General features: G+C 39.5%; 1 protein-coding gene across 2 annotated transcripts in view; it reads right to left on the bottom strand.

Moving 5' to 3' along the window:
* The window catches only part of HEATR6 (HEAT repeat containing 6), a 50,967-nt gene extending 31,292 nt beyond the window's left edge, over positions 1 to 19,675 (bottom strand). For both annotated transcript variants that reach the window (XM_033431544.2, XM_004271705.3), the window contains exons 1-11: positions 19,432 to 19,675; positions 17,188 to 17,295; positions 14,858 to 14,998; positions 14,265 to 14,380; positions 13,293 to 13,407; positions 11,724 to 11,825; positions 10,309 to 10,446; positions 8,166 to 8,464; positions 7,199 to 7,376; positions 1,303 to 1,509; positions 817 to 916 (exon numbers count right to left, since the gene is read on the bottom strand). In XM_033431544.2, coding sequence (XP_033287435.1) covers positions 817 to 916; positions 1,303 to 1,509; positions 7,199 to 7,376; positions 8,166 to 8,464; positions 10,309 to 10,446; positions 11,724 to 11,825; positions 13,293 to 13,407; positions 14,265 to 14,380; positions 14,858 to 14,998; positions 17,188 to 17,295; positions 19,432 to 19,650 — 1,723 coding nt within the window. In that variant the 5' untranslated portion in view covers positions 19,651 to 19,675. The remainder of the gene's footprint in view (positions 1 to 816; positions 917 to 1,302; positions 1,510 to 7,198; positions 7,377 to 8,165; positions 8,465 to 10,308; positions 10,447 to 11,723; positions 11,826 to 13,292; positions 13,408 to 14,264; positions 14,381 to 14,857; positions 14,999 to 17,187; positions 17,296 to 19,431) is intronic.
* Between the last annotated feature and the right edge of the window lie 236 nt (positions 19,676 to 19,911).

Here is a 19,911-nt window from a genome sequence, read left to right as displayed (position 1 = left end):
CTTTGTTTACATATTTACATATCATTATCTCATTTAAGCCTCATAAAAATCTTATGAGGTAGGCATAGACCTTCCTGTTAGGAGGAAATTAGGGTTCAGAGAAGGTCATGACTATGCAGTGGCAAAAATGGGAGTGAGCTGCAGACTGACACTGGGTCCAGAACATCTCCCACGATGGCACAAAAACATCCGTGCCTTCTTCAAGTTCTACAATTCTGACTAAGAACTCAGCAGAATGTGGTCTGATCCTGAAGCTTGCAACCAAAAGAAAAACAAGTCTTCTAAAGGCAACACATATATATTATATGTGGAAGTAAGTCAGGAAATAAGAAATAAGACTGTAGTTAGTGAAGATTTGAGGTTCTGAAATTTTATCTGAACTCCAGAGAAGTTAATGTTAAAGAAGTTAGGTTTTATATTCCACTTCTTCCTTCCAAAATGAGGATAATGTCTGTCTATCTGACTGTCCATCCATCCTCTACTTATATCTAAAGGATATGAACTATTACATACTAGAGTGGGACCCCCCTGGGATTTTGCTCAATCTCAATTCTAAAGGGATACTCTGGTCACTGCACTGATGCATTGAAGAGGCATTAGACTTTACAGTTAATTCTCCAGGTCACTTCTTTCCAGTGGTGTCCACTGGGGCTTTAGAGGTCAAAAGTGGGGTTCCAGCAATAGTTGATTCCCCCCCCAAATTTGAGGAGAATAAGCAGAGATATCTTAGAGCTATAAAAATGCTCTATTTTTTAAAAACTAATAATCTAGATCTGGTTGATATAAAGAAGCAATCAGTTTCGAACTACCACCAACCTTTGTGGCGGATATAAGGCTTTATCTGGTTCCAGACTTTGGTCAGCAGGCTGAGTTTCAGACGGTTATAAGGTGAATTTGATACTAAGTTTGCAAGGCACTGCAAAACACAAAGAAGAGCTCATCAGTGGGCCTGATATAGTCACAGCATAGAAACAAAATTTTAGAGCCTTTAATTTAAAAAGTCTTTATACTTATTTAAAAATCAGTCCTTTTGTTTTTTTTTTTTCAGGGGGAATAGCACTTGTATTCTCATTGGTCCAACTTAATACTAAAGATAAAGCAGTATTTTTAGTAAAACATTTAGGTGTACATACAGAGATTGTAGGTATGATCAGACAAGTAGAAACAGACTTCCAAACAGGGTATCTTTAATAAAATTACTACTTAGTTATATTCTTGTCAATTCACTTTTGGGCAATATAAACATTATGCAAAAAGAAAGAAACTGCCTCTGTTAACTCACCGATAACTTGGCACATTTACCTTAATTATCTGAGTAAGGGTCTGTGAGGATGATTCAGCCACCAAAGCTAACAAAAGACATCTGTGCAACTCTTTAATGCTAGAAGCGATCATTACAGAAAAGGGAGTGAAAGCCCTTCTGTGGTCACTGGTATCTTCAGCAACAGAAAGAAACTGCTTTGAGCCTTCCAAGATGGCAGATAAAACTTGCAGAGCACAGGCACGCGTCTGAAATTTCAGGATGATGCACATCAGTTAGAAATCAGGAGTCGAATCCCCTTCTTCCTATATATATGTTTTTCATTTTCAAAGTATTTAGGATTCCTTTAATTAGAGGGCAATGTGATTATCCACCAGGCCCTAAGAGCAGCCGTGAACTAAGCCACCTGCGTGCCGCCCCACCCCCACACTTCAAAAAACCAACAGAGCCTCAAATCACATGGCTGTTAGGGTTTCCTACTGTAAGGAATAAGCCTAAGCTGCACCACAGTATAAAAACCTGATGTCACAAGCATGAAAATAACTTAAAGATGAGAAGCCTAGTTTATTAAAGCATAAAGCCAAATGAAAAGAGAAAAGCAAACCGCCTGTGGGCAGGAAAAACTACACGCATCTAGGGTCTGTTTCATATCAAAGCTCCCGAGGACCTTCTGCTTTACGTTCCAACCTAAAGCATCCATGAGTGCTCAATATTAATTACATAGGATACTAGAAACTTTGTGCATACTCAGCTTGGCAGGCACCATTAGTGACCCAACTTTCAGACACATTCTTAGGTACAGAAAATAAAATCTGCAATAAAATCTTTGATACTCAAAGGAATACTATTAAATATAACTTTATGGATAGAAAGGAAAACATGTGCACCTTTATCAATGGACTGCTGTATCTATCAGGAATAGTGCCACTGCATTAATATTTTCTTTATAAGGTTAAAAGATTACTTGTAATTAATATTCTGATGATTTTGCAGTATTAAAACTCAGAAAAGAAAAAAGAAAGGAAAAGAAAGCCAATTTAACCAAAATGGAATGTAGGTGATAAATGCAGGACTACTAATATGAAATAATACTATACCCTCTTTGGCCAGCTCACCCCAAAATGTCAATTAAACCTTTCAGTCAGATATTTAAAAAGCAAGGAATCAACATTATAATTCTAGGATCTAATCTAAGTATTTACTCAATATGAAGCATATCTGAGTTTGGTGTGAAAAGGTTTTCCAGAAAATCTTCAACTGTTATCTCCAAATTACCAAGAAATAAATCATTTCTGCATGCTTTTCGTAGAATGGAATTATAAACAAAAAACTAAAGATTTATTGCTTTGAGAATAAATTTGTAGTATAGTAGTATGAGTCTTTGGAATTAAGCATAATCACTTAAGGAAGGCAGGAAGTTGACAATGTATTAGGAAAGTGTGTGTCAGAGAGACAAAGAGACAGAGAGAGAGCTCGTGCACAAGTCAGCTGGTCCAAGAACTCAGATGAGGTGCTAGCAACCCTTTTCCATAAAGCGCCAGTAGCACAAATTTTATGGTCTAGACTTCGCAGCCCACAGAGTCTTTGTTGCGACCACTCAACTCTGCTATGGGAGCACAGACACTGTACAAAGAAATAAATGTGACTGTGTTCAAATAAAATTTTACTTATGGACAGTGAAATCTGAATTTCATATAAATTTTACATGTCACAAAATATTATTCTTTTGATTAAAAAAATGTTTTGAAAGCATAAAAACCATTCTTAGATCATAGGTCATACAAAAACTGGTAGTTGGCCAGACTGGGCCCACAAGCCATAGTCTGTCAACCTCTGATTAGACTGCTGGCTGGTCTTAACCAAAAAAGGCGGATGTTATGCTAAACCTCCATTTCTTTAGAACATAATTAAAAATTACAATTTCAACAGCTCACAAACCAAATAAAATTAAAAGCCAAGTTGTAGAAAGAAATGAACTAATATTCAAAAGTAAAAATTTTTCAGCGCAATTAACTTTGGTACCTAAAGTGGGAAAAAGCATTCATGACTATCACAGATGAAAACAAAAGACTGTCACTGAAATTAGTCATTTTCTACCATCGAGGTATAAAATCTATATGGAAATATGATACTATATCGAATTTTACTTCTCATAGTGCTGATTTATTTCCTTTAAACACTGTTTAATATACCTCTGTTGTTATAAAAATGCTATTCATGACACTGAATCAGGTTCAAGTTCTGCTTCATTTATTTTTATATCAATATTTAATACTGTTTACCATTCTAATCAGCACTTCCAGCAGACAGTACTGATGTACAAGCAAACCATAAGAGGTGCAGCTCTCCAGACAGCTCATTTTGTTAAGTTTTTATTGTCTGAATATTTACATTGGTAGATGAAAGCCTTTTTAATCTTATAAACATCAGTGCACTCAGTTTCACTAGAAGGTAGTTTTACCTCCTTGGGCACGAAGGCTTGTTCAAAGGTAATGAAACAAGAAAGCACTTTTCCTTTTTTGCTATTTAAGGATATAGTAGAAATTTTTGCTGAGGTAGCTCAGTCAATCCTTATTTTTTCCTTTTTTATGTATGTTCAGTCTCAGCATATTTCTGGGAGAGTGATGAAGTCGTCACTGCTGGGAATGGCTACCACTGAGGTTTCAATGCTGGGCACCTGGCTGTGCTTGTCTTTGGCTTTGTCCAAGTCCTGATTATCCTTCACATATGTTCAGGGTTAATTTCATTTGAGCACACCCCCAAAGTTGGATGCCTTTTAGGTGGAGGCATGTGCATACTGTGTCAAGGTCTCTAGACTTAGAGACCTCCAAGCAAAGGTCACCTGTTCTTAATTGACCATAAAAGAGGAAACCTGATTACCTACCATTCCGTGACAGTTAAAAGTTTCAACTCTTTATTCTCTTTCCTAGTTATGATATCTATTATCTAGATTTTGATTTGTTTCCACATTTCATAGCTCTTTAAAAGAGAAATAAATAATCATCATGGAATTTGAAAATCAGGATAATTCTAAAGGTACCAAGAAGAAGGTATGCCCTACAGTTTGTCCCTTAGGTCACGTCTTGTTGATATATATACATAATCTACTTTTGTAACACCTGAGGAAATCATATAGAAGAAATTCTTAGATTAGTCATATTGTTACTAGTAGCATTAGTATTATTTTAATTAGTCGTATTATTATACTGATTGCTCTATCTTGCCTGAAAACATAGGATGTGCTTTCTGAAGCACATTTCCAGCATGTAAACATGTGACAATTTCCCAAGTACCATCACACTGCCAAATCCTAGAGGAAATTTCTAAGTTTTCTCCTTCTCAATGAACCATTCTAGCATCTTACATTCCAGTTTCCTGAAAGTAATCCCTGTCATTGTTGGTGTTCTGAATGGAGTATCCAATCATGTTTCCTTCTGTCCATTTCTCTCTGGAAAATTTCTCAGTGTATCAGTGACAACTGTGCTTCCAATTGAATCTACCATAGGTCATATCAGAGCTGCCATGAACTCAAAACCATCATCACTGTGTACTTCAAGGAGAAGAGACATTATTTTTGTCTTGTCATGTTTCATCCTGGCTAATACAAACTTCAGTCTATACTATCCAACTCTATACTCAATAAGCACCTGAGATGACCACTCAGCTTTTACACATGGCTGCGCCTTTTAACCTAGCTCTGATCAATCCAGAATGCTGTTCTATTCCAATGACATGAACTAGTACTTTTTTTTTGGCCATTTCTTGCGGCATGTGGGATCTTAGTTCCCCAACCAGGGATTGAACCCACGCCCCCTGCAGCTGAAGCACAGGGTCTTAACCACTGGACTGTCAGGGAAGTCCATGAACTAGTACTTTTAATTTTTGCACGTAACTTTCTAGAAGCCTTTCTAAAAAGACTCTCTCACTGACATCATCTACCAAAACACTTTTTTCTAACATGGGTCTTGGTTCACAATTAATTACACTACGGACAGTTTGCAGTGGTGCACTCCAAGACCTGTTGTGGACAATTATCATGACCCTTATTTACACCCTTCTAAACCTAGTATCTGCTAAAAAATCTGAGTATATTCATTTCACTTGCCATTACACTGAACTCATGAATTTTAATCATTACTTTGATCTTTTTAAAAAACTGTGTAAGAATGATGACTGGTCTTCCCTTTCTCCAGGACCTTTGTGTGGCTTTCGTGCTAGACCTAGGACTTCTCCAGAAGGGAGTTCTATATTTTTTTTCACTCATCACGTCTCTTGCATTATTGAAATTAAACAGCAAGAACATATGTAAGAAGTACACAAATCAAGGAGGACCACTTTGCAGTAAGTAAAATTTCTCATGGCAATTCAAATGTAAATGTTCGAAAAATACAAAGATATAAACATCATGAATATTATTTCAATCTACTTTCATCTCCATCTCCTTGGCTACTTACGGCAGCTCCCCTCAGCTGGAGGGTCTTCAAAAACATAAATACATATATATATATATTTTTTCAACCTTCATAGCAGTTTTCCTTCCAATTACTAGAATGGCCTCATTATTTATTTATTTGCCACCACCATTTTTCAGGTTCTCATTTGCCGATGATTCAGTCAATCTGAAAAATTTCTACTGGTTTAACTATTTAGTATATTGGGTATTTGAAATACCGTACAAGGCATTTTTGTGTGTGCATAATTGAGGCTAGTTTATTTTTCTTCACCCTGTAAGAGTGTTGAAGGGTCATTTAGAAGTTTTCTTATATAGTAATTAGCTACTCAAGGAGATGATCAAAGGGAGTTTCAATGTATGATGGATTGCTAGTCCTCCTCATTTTTAAGGGAAAAATCTTAAAAACAGAAAACAATACTATTGGCCTAACTAAAACTTTCATTTTGAGAGGGTAGGTTAATTACCTGAGGATACCAGATGCCATGTAGCATGACTTGTTTGTTTGTTTTGGTTTTTTTTTTTGTTTTTTTGCGTTACGCGGGCCTCTCACTGTTGTGGCCTCTCCCATTGCGGAGCACAGTCTCCGGACGCACAGGCTCAGCAGCCATGGCTCACGGACCCAGCCGCTCCGCAGCATGTGGGATCTTCCCAGACCAGGGCATGAACCCGTGTCCCCTGCATCAGCAGGCGGACTCTCAACCACTGCGCCACCAGGGAAGCCCTGTAGCATGACTTTTTAATGTTCATTGTTGTAAGAGGAATCTAAACACCACACTGGTTTCCTTATTTGGGTAAAAAGCTAACTTCTGGAAAATAGCTAACATATCCAAGAAGAGGTAAATATTTGATCAGCCACAGTTACCTTGCTGTAGCTATCCATGACTGCCAAGTTACTTTTCCTTCTTTTCTAAAAATAAGTTTTTCTCATAAAAATATGTATTACTATTTATTACATGTGATTTGAAAAATATGGAAAAGTTGAAGGAAAAAAAAACACTGTTGGGATCATATAATTCTATATCCTATACTTTCATAAAGCATCATCAGCATTTCCCTAAGCCTTATACATCTTTCATAACCATTATATACCATGATATTCCAGTGAGTATTAAAGCCATTTTTAACTTCTTTCTATTATAAACACCATGGCAATCAACATTTTCATAAAAGAGAGAGAAGCACAGCTGCTTCAGCGCAGCTCAGAGGACACTGAAACAATAACTCAGTGTGCTCATGCTTCAAGCAAGCCCTGGGGCAGGAGGTGAGCTCAGTGTGATCTCCCTCTACCTGATATTCACATAAGCCCATTTCCTATCCTCCTGCCCATTTAGTGGTTCTCAAGTCAGGACTTGGGTCGGTATTAATAAGAGCCTTGTTCACATAAGATCAGATGGGGCAGTAAGATCAGATGGGGCAGAGAAAACAACAAAGACTTGTAAAGATTTTCTTCCTAGTTATAACCCTTAGAATTTAAATGCTCTTACCTTTGGAGAAGGATCTTTTAATGTAAGAGTCATCAAGGACACAGACTGTGGGCTTCCAAGCTCAGGTGTATCAGGAACAAAGGCTGACCAGTAGCCATAAAGAACTTTTTTTTCTATTGATTTTATAGTAGAAAGAAAACAGGCTAATGCTCCTTGGCGAACTTTGGCTTGGTAAGACCTTTAATAACCAAAAGAAGGAAGAAAAAAGCCTTTTAATTGTTTTTAAAAACATAAGCATGAAATGCTATTTATTCCAGCCAACTCAAATGATACAGTGGGAAATTCAACATTCTAAATAAATCTGAAAGATGCCAACATTTTAAAAATTATTTCAAAATGTGATCAAAACATGTTAAAGCAATTTGTTTATCTAACAAGTTAATAAAGTCAACAATTAAAAAAACACAACTAGATAGAGAATAAGATGGCAACATTTTGATATTAGGAAATCAGTATTAAATATGAGATACTGCAGAGTATCCATTCATCCAACAGATATGTACTGAGAATCCTTACGTATGTGCCAGGCACTGTGCTGAGGCTGGCAGACATAAACTAAGCCCCTGCCCTTGACAAGCTTATTAAAGGCAGAGACATACAGTTAAAGAGACTACAACACAGTAATCAGAGATAAGTCAAACAGTCACATAGGAGGGGTACCTAAGCCGGAATAAGGGGTCAGAAAAGGCTTCTCAGAGTATATGATTGCTGAGCTCATACTGAAGATGGGTAGTGGTTAACAAGGCAAAAGGCAAAAAACATGAAAGAAAGAATAACCCAGGCAGAGGAACCACATGTACAAAGACAGATAAGAGAACAATGCAAAATGCATAGTAATACAAAGTCCCACGTAAATGAGACTCTTCCAAGTTAAATCACATGCGGCAGTCAGACTTTTAAGCAAGGTTAGAAACTTATACACACAACTTAGAATATAAGGCATAAAAATATAACAAAATACTACTACCTCACTTTACTCTGCATGCCTCCTTCAGCATCAGAATAGTCTGACTCACTACTGCTGACTCTCTTCCAACTGGAAGAACTGAAGGATGAGGAGACTTGGTCTTTTCCTGCAGCTCCACTTCCAGCTAATGGCAAACTCGAAACACCCAGGGAGGAGGGGCACTGAGTGTCCCCTTTATGCGGGTTCAGTCTGCCTGAGCCAGTGACTGGGGCTACTTCTCTTTCACCACTGGATTCTTCCTCCTCCTCCTCTCCTTGCTGGATTTTCTTCGCTTTTACTTTTGATTTTTTCCTTTTATTCTGATTTTAGGAGCAAATGAAAACATATATATGATAGCTATTGGTAACTTCTCATTTGATAATTACTAAATATGTCTCCAACACGTAGTACGGATAAAGAAGAGGAGAAGAGAAAAAAGCGGCACTTAATACTCCATACGTCAGGCACTATGCTAAGTGTTTATGTACAACTTACTGGACCAAAAGAAACAAGGTAGGAAATACATGGGACAGAGCAAACCTTGTGACCTGGGTTTAAATTCTGTATCTGTGATCCTGGGCAAATCATTTAGCCTCGCTGAGCTTGCCTTTCCTCATCTGTTTAAGTACAGACTAATGCCACCTTCCTTGAACGGTTGTGAAAGCATTCAGCCTTCTCAACAAAGGTTCTGCAAGAGATCAAGGTCTACAGAAAATGACCTGAGTGACTATTTTCTCAGTTCTCCCAAACAGGATACGCAGTTAGCACCACTCTAGATGCATAGGAGGGATGTTACTCCTCTACATACAATCCAGGTTTTAGAGCACTGGGGCTTTGTAGATATAAAGTAAAAGCCTGGGACTTCCCTGGTGGTTCAGACACCACACTTCCAATACAGGGGGCACGGGTTCGATCCCTGATCGGGGAACTAAGATCCTGCATGCCGTGCAGCGCAGCCAAAAAAATGAAAAACAAAAAACTTAAAGTAAAAGCCAGGTTCTTTCTCTTCTGCTACTTCCTTCTTTCGGACATCCAAAGATCTTTGGAATCTGTGCTCTCCTCTGCATTCTCAAGGTCCCTAGCCTTTAGGAGAGAAGGTCCTCATGACTTCTACCTTGAGTTATTAACGTGGCTCCAGACTCACACCCTTTTACTTGCTATCACAGTGATTTCTCTGAAATGCCAATCTGATCATGTCACTCCCCTGTATCAGATGCTTCATTTCCACCACCTATAAGATAAAAACCCAAACTCCTCAGCACACTGTATATGACCCTTATGATTTGGCCTCTGCTACATACTTGTCCCACCTTCCCCTCCACACACCTGACACTCTAGCCCCTTGTTCAACTCGCATTCCCTAACACTGTGTACCTGTTGTTCCCTCTGAATAAAACATTCTCCTTCCTTCCTTCTCTATACTCATTCTTGAGGCTCAGGTTAGCCACTATATCTTTTAAAAAGCACCCCCTTACTCCTCTATTGGTTGCCCTGAATGTGCTCCTAGAATACCCCGTGAATATTCTGTTGAAAGAAATCATAATACTGCAATGTAGTTGTTTATTTATCCACCTTTGCTTTCTCCCCCAAATTCCTAAAACCACAATCTATGTTCCTAATGCTTAGCACAATGTCTGGGATATAACAGTTGCTCAGTAAATGTTGATTAAGTGAATGAGTGAAAGAATTTCTAATTATAAGCATTTTAATCAGGTATTACATTTCTAGGTGTAATACCTCAGCCGTATATCTGTATGCTTTAGGTTCTCCAACAGAAACAGGAGGGAGATGGCAGCTATCTGGAAAGACTGGGAAATTTGGCAGTGGCAACAGAGACCTATAATATTTACCAGCTAGCCTGTTGGAGAAAAAGTCTGTTGACCTGTGGTGTTAAGCATTTGAGGGATGCGGATGCTTGGCTATGGGTATAAAGTGAATGCCCATTTTTATAGCTGTTACATTGCCTAGACTGCTTAGAAGTACAAGATGTTCTAACTGGTAGTTTTAGCAGTCTGATAATTTAAATTTACTATGCTAAAAACCCTAACTTGAAATCAAATTCAAGGTGAGCCTTTGGCACAGCAGTGATGCAAATCATAGAAAACACACATAGCAAGCAATTAAAAACAATTCACAACTTAAATCTAAATATATGCAAATGTACCACAGCTGGTCGAGAAGTGCTGGATTCTGTCTGCTGCGGTTTGATGGGTGGTCGTCCATCATACTGAGGAAGTGGAGTGGGGTACAACACCGTGGGCATCTCTATGTTTAGTCCAGGGAGTCCATGGAACATGGTTTTCTAATAATGATGGTTAAGGAACACACAAACACACATACAACAAATCATAAAACAGAATTATTCACCATGTTCTGAATCACAGATGAATAGATTAATGTTTAAAAGCTTTATTAAGGAAACTGAAATGAGAAAGAAAATAGATACCCTGAAGGTTTAGAGCTTAAAGGAGAGTTTAATTTCATCTAGACCAGAGGGATCTGGTTTGGCCAGATCAGGTTAAACTTTAGATTCTAGTTTATTTACTTACCACTTTTATTTACTAATTTAAAAAATTTACCCAATCAGTTTTGTCCAATATTTTATCGATAATTTTTTTAACCAATCTATCATTTTATTTAGCATATCCATGTCCAAATCTAGCTCTCTATTATCTACTAGGGAGTAGGGGAGATGGTACAGGAAAAGAATTAAAGTTTTAGTCATGATAAAGCTAAGTTATCGTACATGGCTTTGATCTAAGGCCACCACAAAGTTTCTTACTATTTCTTGGCTGACCTGAAGACAGCTGGATCCCCAGAGAGGTTGATCTGACTCTCCCACTGACTGGCAGGCTCAGAAGCCAAAGGATGGCAGCCCAATGATACACATCTTCATTGGTCTGCCTACTACATGGGAGCTAAAGCCAAGGAGAAGCACTGGTTCCTCTTTCAAGTCCAAACAGATTCAACATAATCTAAAATTAAATAATCTACAGATCATACCTCATAATCTATTCCCAATAAAATTTTAGAATTTTCATAAATTTACTAAAGCAAGATTTAGTCTTTTCAGTTCTTAATTTTATTTATTTTTAATTAATTTATTTATTTTTGGCTGCACTGGGTCTTCGTTGCTGCACACGGGCTTTTCTCTAGTTGTGGCAAGCGGGGGCTACTCTTTGTTGCAGTGCACGGGCTTCTTACTGCGGTGGCTTCTCTTGTTGCGGAGCACAGGCTCCAGGCGCGCGGGCTTCAGTAGTTGTGGCTTGCAGGCTCCAGAGCGCAGGCTCAGTAGTCATGGTACACGGGCTTAGTTGCTCCACGGCATCTGGAATCTTCCTGGACCAGGGCTTGAACCCGTGTCCCCTGTGTTGGCAGGCGGATTCTTAACCACTGTGCCACCAGGGAAGTCCCAGTTCTTAATTTTAAATATGTTTAAATATGAACATTTTATTCTTCTCTCTTAAAATATAATACCCTAAAGCTAGCCTTTATGTAAACTGGTCCTTATGTCTGGGGTGTAAACAGGAAAGACACTAACCACATGAAGACCTGGGGTTTAAACGGGCAATGCCTTACCTTTAGCACAGCCAGAAGAGCTCCAAGTTCATCAGTCTGTGTCAGTTTCATCTTCCCACCATTTAGAAGAGACTGTATACCTTTTAATGCATTTTGTAACAACTAGAGGGAAAAAGGAGACCAAGTTAAAAGGTAAATGAAATTTGGTTGTCCAGGGACCAACTTTCTAGCACCACGTAGGATGGAGAAAGAAGTCTTTAGATGATGAAAAAAACTTTAGACAGGGGAGGGGAAAAAAAAGAGCAGAGATGAGGATCCAGAGAAGAAAGCTGATGAGCTACTACTAATTATTTTCTAGAAGAATGGAGTGCTTCTCTTGAATGAGTGGTCTTTTCATACATGTTTATAAACCCGCACGTACTAATCGTGAGCAAGAAAAAAAAAAGAAGAGATGTTTAGTGAGAAGAGTACGATAGGAATAAAAATGTGGCAGCAGAGACTGGAAACAGGAAATCCCTATCATGCAGTAACCAAAGCAGCTCTTTTCACAGCAGCTCTTAAAAGCAAAGAAATGTATGTGGGGACAGGTTTCTAGAGGGCAATTCTGATCAAGATTAATTTTTTGGCCAGTAATGTCATTTCTAGGATTCTGTCCTTAAAAAATACTCCCTACATGGAAAGGATGTGAACTGCAGCCTTGTTTGAAATAGTGCAATCACTGAAAAAAACTTTAATTTTCCATCAATTATGATATTGAAGAAGCTAACCCTCTGCTACATATGAAACTTAACAATAATAGCAAGCACTTTTCCAAGCATATTTAAGTGCTTTTATGAACAGTTCATATACACCTCATAAGACCTCTACAAGGTGGTTATAACATTTCTCCCATTTCAGAGATGAGGAACATGTAGGCTCAAGAAGTTAAGTAAATTGCCAAGGTCTCCCAGCTACAGCAGTTAGAAAGCATGAAGTACATCAACAGGTATTGATTGAAAAGATGTCCAAGATATATTAAGTTTAAAAAGGAGAGAGAGCTGCAAAACAGCATATTAAATATGATCCCACTTAAAAATTATAAATATGCTCATTTATATACAAAAAAAATCTGGGGGCATGTAGAACAAATTGTTCCCAGTGGCTCTGTCTAAGCTGGGGACTATAAGAAACTTTTGCCATCTTTGATTTGTAATTTTTGAAATGTGTCACTTTGAATTTAAATCATGTTAATAAACTGTCATATTTGCATCAGGTTTTTAAAAAAAGAAATAAAATACTGCAGATATTGTTGAAATCCACTCTTTTCCATTCCATCTAAAAGACAGTCACTAGTCAGAAATTTTTTATTTCCACTTTTATAGTCAGGAGGGTAAAAATAGTTTAAGAACCTAGAATTGCAAAACAAACAAAAAAACAAGGCAAAACACAACAAACAAAAATAATTTCTTGTAATTTAAACCTGAAAGATATGGGTTCAGCCTTTTTAGGTTATAAACATCCCCTTATGCCTATATCTCTAGACAAAACTAATACAGCAACAAAATTAAACTCTTTAATAGCAGCTTTTGTTCTACTGCTGCTTGTAAACACATCTGTAACAGTCACAGGATTAGTAGTAGTCTCACCTACCATGCAAAACGTGATATCATCCATATCAGATGATTTTGGAGACTGTAAAGTGGTCAAGAAAGCTTGGAAGCAGATATTTTGGTAGGGCTCCTCCAAGTACGGCTGTCCTGGCACACTAAAACACACACAGAAAAAGCAACTCCAACTCAGTCGCCTTTGAAATGGGGCTTGCAAAGAATAAGAATTAAAAGTAACAGCAATACTGACTAATGGAGTTAGAATATACCCTTGAATGAAACTGTATCATAGAAGATTGTGCACTCCGGTTAATTAACTACTGCTGTGGACCAGCACAAGGCTGGAACGAATAGGAAGAAGAACGGTTTCCACAGGGAAAAGTTACAGAAGTCTATAGTGAAACAAGTACACAGAAAGCAAAATCTTTTTCATTATGCTTTTCAGTTCTGAGAGGGAAATAATGCAGACAGGTAGTCAAGCTAGAATCACACAGCTGAAGCTGCCTTCCTAGCCACTGGACAACACTGCAATGTAGAGATAAGATATTACGCATCAGTTCAAGCTTGTGCCACTCATTTTCTATTGCATGAATTTAGAATTGGGCAGTTGGGATTGGTTCTGTTTTCTTAAAGGAAATTGGCCTTGACAGATATATCTCACCAAAGCTTAAATTAATATGAATATATCCTTCTCGAAGACTTAATATGGTTAGAATTTATACCAACAGAAAACAAAACCTCAACATATTGCACATATATCACTTTTACCATATTTTAGAAATAAAGTCCTAGTCTAAGGTCCTAGTCCTTCACTTCTTCATAAGCTTTCTTCATAAGCAACATTAAAATTAAAAATAAACAACATAAGATGATGTCACTAGCAAAGAGCATGGGAAATGCAAAGTAGGTTATTTTTCTAAGTTGGCTCTGGCTTCAGACAGATTGAACCACCTACAAAGGGCCCATGAGAGGCCCTATCTTATTACACCTGGGAAATCTGACTGACTCCACATACCTGAGACATAAGTTTGCCATACAATGCACTGCAGCTCTCCTAACTTCAGGGTCCGACTGAGCCAAGTCACTCAGCTTCATCAAGAGTCCGCTCTTGCCAAGCAAGTCTGGGAGGTACTGAAACAACATCACAGCCAATGTTGGCCGAAGAAAAGCTTCTAGGAAAACATTACTTTTTAAATAGATTTCTTTCTTCTTTTTTTTAACTAAAGGGAATTTAGGTACCAAAACACTAGCTGCTAGGTAAATCCTTCAGACAGGCATGCAAAAATATGCCCAAAAAGCATCAGTAAGGATCAGCACTCCCAGCCTAGGCTGTTGCTGAAGCTCTTTCGTCTTGGCTGCATAGCTGAAGGGTAATGATAATCATAATAATGATTAATATTTACCAAGTGCCAAGCACTTTACAAGTGAGACTTCACCCTCAGAGGAACTATTTTACACGTGAGAAAATGAGGCTCAGAGTGACTGAGGAAGGTTACTCAACGTTACACATCTAATTAATGGCAGGACAGAAACCTGAACACAGGCTTGCTGGTTTAGAGCCTGTGCTCCCAACCTTTCAAAGGAAAGACAGAATGCAGTTTAAACTACCTTTTGACACTTGGAGCCGTTGCAGTAAACCAGGGCTGCCAAGGCTTGGAGAATCTGCATGTGTGTCCAGGAACTGCACTGCTGAATAGCAGAAATAGTATATGCCAACAGGAAATCCAGGTTCTGTTCATCAACAATCACCTATCAAGAGGGGAAAAAATTATGATCTAACTTCTAGAAAGATATTTAATCCTTTTCAGACATGAATGCTCACTTGAATCAAGCTGTTTAAGAAACAGAGAGCGCACATGTATCCATCTTTTTCGTGTCAAAAAGATCAGCTTTAAAGACCTTGAAAGTCTTATCGAGAGGACCCCCTCCCTGCCCCAAGGCCTTGCTCACTTCTTCCCCTTTACTCCCTCCACTCAAAGTATAACCTGGCAAAGTCCTTGTAACTTTTCCTTGAACTAACCAGACACCGGCAGCTGTAAATACACAGATATGTAAGACTCAATCCGCTGAAAACTTTTAATTCAACTATGTTGCCTAGTAAATGCTCAACAAATACTCTGTGACTAAATATGTCTGCTGAATAGCTACTATGTCTCTGCCATGATGTGGGGAATATAACAGAAAGAGCTGGCATATTCCTGTCCTTAAGGAGTTTATAATTTTATTGCGATAAAGTAGGCTAATCCAAGTACCAATTCATGGACAACTGAAATAAACTGCCACCAAACGTTAGAAACCTGGTTAAGGGCTGTGGGTGCCATGGGTGATTAGGAACTTTTCCAACTGCCAGTGTTAAAAAGATGTTACCGCTGAGAACAGCAAACATTCAGAAGCCACCATATCAGTTTGAAAAATTCTAAACTTGAAAAGAGCCTTATTTCATTTAGCAAGTCACATGCAGCATACACTGTTACCTGGTTACCCACTGTTACCCTGGTTACCTCCAGCATATTGAGCCGTTCTTTTCTTGCTGGCAGGATACTGATCTTATTTGGGTGTCTACCTTCCCCACACGAGACCTGAAGGTAAACCCCAATTCTGCTAAGACAGTGGTTTTCCACCAGTGGCAATTTTGTCCCCCAGGGAACACTCGGTAATGTCTGTAGACATTTTTGATTGTTCAAATTGGAGAGATGCTACTGGCATCTAGTGGGTAGAGGCCAGGATGCTGTTAAACATCTTCCAATGCACAGGACAACCCCCTCATAGCACAGATTTATCCAATCCAAAATATCAACAGTGCCAAGGATAAGAAACCCTGACATAAGGGCTGAGCTGCATATTGTAACCATCTAGGGAGCACAGGTCCTCCAGGTGATTCTAATGGGCAGTCAAGGTTGAAATCCCTTGTTTAAGCCATTCATGGTAATGCCATTCCCCTGATCAGACTGCTGTAGAGGGGTTCTCGTATGACCTAAGTCTCTCCAGCCTGATATCAGGGAAGAGACTGCTGGAGAGTCTGTGAGGCAAGCCTCCTCATTCTTAAATAAAAGAGACAAAAAATAAATAGTTCTTTTGCTTCTGCTGGGTGTTATTTATTTTCCATGGGATGCCTGGATTTTAAGTGTGAGAGTTGCTAGCTGAGGATAACCCATCCACTGAGGACGGCAGAATGGAAAGATGCCAGAAAGCCTCTTAATTATTAAGTGCCCCTAAAGCTGCATCCCTTGGGGCCTGTGATGTAAGACAATTTTAAAAAAATTATTTAGCTATTCTGGCTTGGCTCTTCTGTTTCTTGCAGCCAGAAGCATCTTAGATTACATAATGCTAATTGATAAGTTTTGTGCTAACTACATTCACATACTCATGTGGTAGCTTATAGTAACAGCCTCAAATTTTGAACTGTTCCTAAAAAAAGATACCAGATTTATTTAGCAAGTTGGAAAACATTCTGAAGAGAGGGGAGCTTCAGTACAGACCTTGACATAAATAACAGGCATCTTATTATCTAGGCCACCTTGCCCCTGAGCTACTTCTTATGTTCTATGAAGACCAAAAGTAGATGACAAAAATGGTAGCTTTGGGAGAGGGGAAAAAATACTGGTAGGAAAGGGGTAGAGGATATTTCAATTTATTCATAGATATGTCTTAGTCAAATATATCTTTCCTGAAAAATTCTAAGACCTGGGGGCTTGAATGATATTGGTTTTCCGAACCAAATTGATAGGAATACCTCTGATGGACAAATCTGTAGAATCTTTTTTTTGGTCAGAGTTGCATTTGTTTTAATATAATTCTTAGTAAGGCATTTGCTTCTCACATTTGCACAGCTTCTGAAAAGACCAGCCTATCATACCTATCACAGAGGTAGTATCTCAAAGGTACTTACTTATTCTCAAAATTCATGATCTGAATTCTAAAGTTACCTATATGATTACCTGTAGTGTGTTAAGTAAATGGTGGATAAGCTGAGACAATTTGCTGACAAGATGATTCTGATTAAGAGGCACCAGTTGGCAAGCTTGGACAAGAAGAGTACTGACGTCCTACCAAAAAAAAAAAAAAAAAAAAAAAAAAAAACAGACAATGAAAAGGTGCTATACCTGTTAGCCAAGAGAAGACCCGCCCCCAACACAGCCAAATGAGAAAATAAAAGTGAACGTTCACACTCAAAATGGGGAAAGATGAAATATGAGGCAGAGAGTAGGATGACAGCATAAAAATAGCATGTGCTAAAAAAGGAAAAGAATCAATATGATTTTTCTCAGGCTAAAGACTCCAGAATCTCTACATATGTAGAGACAGTACAATTAAATAACCAAAGAAAGGATTCCAGAATATAAAAGCACACACTGAAATTAAAAATACCAAAGGGTAAGCAAACCAAATTTGCAATGTCACTGGGAAAATCAGAAATGACACTTGTACAAATTTCATGTAAAATTAGGAATTCTTTTTACCTATTTGCAAATCACACTATTCATTCACCTATTGATGTTTATTGAATTAAAAGGCTCTGAGCACCTTCTCTGTGTCACGTAGTGTGCCAGGTCTTTGGGCTCCAAACATGAACAGACATATTCCTGAATCTCAAAGAGCTCACAATCTAGTGAAAGAGACAGAAATACTATTCACAAATAATTAAAGTGAATTAGGTCCTGAAAGAATTCAGTACAAATTCTGCGGGAATACAGTAATTAGGGAGGTCTTGTGGAGGTGATTTTTAAGCAGAATCTGGAATGATCTGAAGGATGAGTAAAACTCTGCCAGACAGACAAGGCACCGAAAGACACAGCAAGCAAAGGGAATGGAGTGGGCAGGCTTGGAACAGGAATAGGTGTGGAACACCAGTATGTGCCTGAGGAACAGCAAGTTTTAAAATGACTGCACACAGGGCACAGAAGCAGGAGTGATGGGACATAAGACTGGAAAGTCACAAATTATATAAATAAAGCAAAAGTCCCCGACTCCTCCCTTAATTCCACTCTGCTCCCTAGTGACGCAAACTACTATTTTGTTGTAAACTCTCCCATACATTGTTTTGAACTCTTTGCATCTATAAATGAACATTTATGTTCAAGCCCTCCCCACCCTATATTGGTCTCATACCGTAACTTGCTTTGCCCAGTTACCAATATGTATTGGAGATCCTCCCAAATCAGAGTTTTACTTTTCTAATGAGATTCTTTTCCGCTAAAGAAAAGGTCACTCTGGCAGGAGAGCAAAGAATGGTTTGGAGAAGGGCTGGAAATAATAAGTTAGAGGAGACCAGTGGAACAATCCAGGAGAATCATCTTGCCTGAGGGCCTAAGGCTTTGGCAATGGGAATGGGGCGGGGCGGGGGGGAGGCGGTGGACTGAGAAACATTTCTGACATAGATTCTGAAGAATCCAGATTGGATAGGATCTGGGAGGAAGGAAAGGTGAAGAACCAGTGTCTGCACCTTTGCTCTGTGTGACTGGGCAGACTCCATGTTTGTGTGTGTTGGGGGATGGGACGGAGTGAGGATGTGGTGGGTGTATGGAGACAATGAACTAATTTTTAAGAACTGTCAAGTTTGAGGTGCCTGTGAGCACCAGAAAACAGTGGTAAGACTGGGTCAAGAGTTCAGGGAATTCAGTAGCATCCAAGGCCTGATGTGTGTGAATACTATTGCTCAGAGCCAAAGTACTTCAGAGAGTGCGGAGCTAGCACGGAGTAACAGAAAATGGCTGGGACTTTGAGACACTTTAGTTCCAATTCTAGCTCTGCCTTTTGCCAGCAATACGACACTGGACCTTCTTTGTGAGCCTCAGTATGTTTATCAGTAAAATAGACCTAATAATACCCACGTTCTAAGATCCCTAGAACCGTGTACGGTACAGTGCAGTACGTGGTAGTAAGGAATTTTATACACAAAGTGCTCTGAATGCGGGGAGCGGAGGGACGGGAAGGTGGCACCAGAGATGACACCTGCAATGTTATCGGAGCAGAAGTCATCAAGCTGGGTTTTGAAAGAAGCTAGTTTTCCAGGCACGGCACAGTTCTTCCAGAAAGGGAGGGCGGAAAATGTGCCACGGACGGAGGGAGCAAACGAGCCTGCAACTAAGCACTGCGAAGTGGGGGTGCGAAAAGGCTAGAGAGGCGGGCGGGAGCCACCAGCTAAGGTCCCTGAAGGGTGGGGCCGGGGCCAGCGGGCCTACCTCCGGGGCCACGCCGCTGCCCTCGCTGTAGTTCTCGGAGATGAGCTGGTCGAAGAGCAGGTGGAGCTCGGTGCGGCTGGAGCTGCTGTCATCCGGTCGCAGGGCGCAGAGCCTGGCTGACAAGCAGCGGAACCCATGGCCCTGCTCGAGGGGTGGCTCCCCCTGCGCTTCTTTCGCCGGTCCGCTCGTCAAAGAACCCGCTACTTGCGCCGCCGCCATCTTTCCTACGTAGGACCACAGGGAAATACTTCCGGGGTATTCCCCGCTTCCGCGCGCCAATCCCGGAAATGCCTGTTTCAAACCAGAACCCGAGGTGGGAGGGGTTCTGAGAATACAGAAAGGATCCTCGGACTAGTACCCTGTGAATGTATATGAGAAATTATGTGGGAGACTTTTTCGCCGCCCACCTCTCCTTGAGCCCTGACGAAAAGTGGGGACTCTGCCCTCCCAGAGAGTTTGTTACTGGGCAGGGCTGACATT

Source organism: Orcinus orca, chromosome 19 (genome assembly GCF_937001465.1).
Source record: "Orcinus orca chromosome 19, mOrcOrc1.1, whole genome shotgun sequence".
Taxonomy (NCBI): domain Eukaryota; kingdom Metazoa; phylum Chordata; class Mammalia; order Artiodactyla; family Delphinidae; genus Orcinus; species Orcinus orca.
The sequence above is the reverse complement of the archived record's forward strand: the minus strand, read 5'-3'. Positions and strand labels throughout refer to the sequence as shown.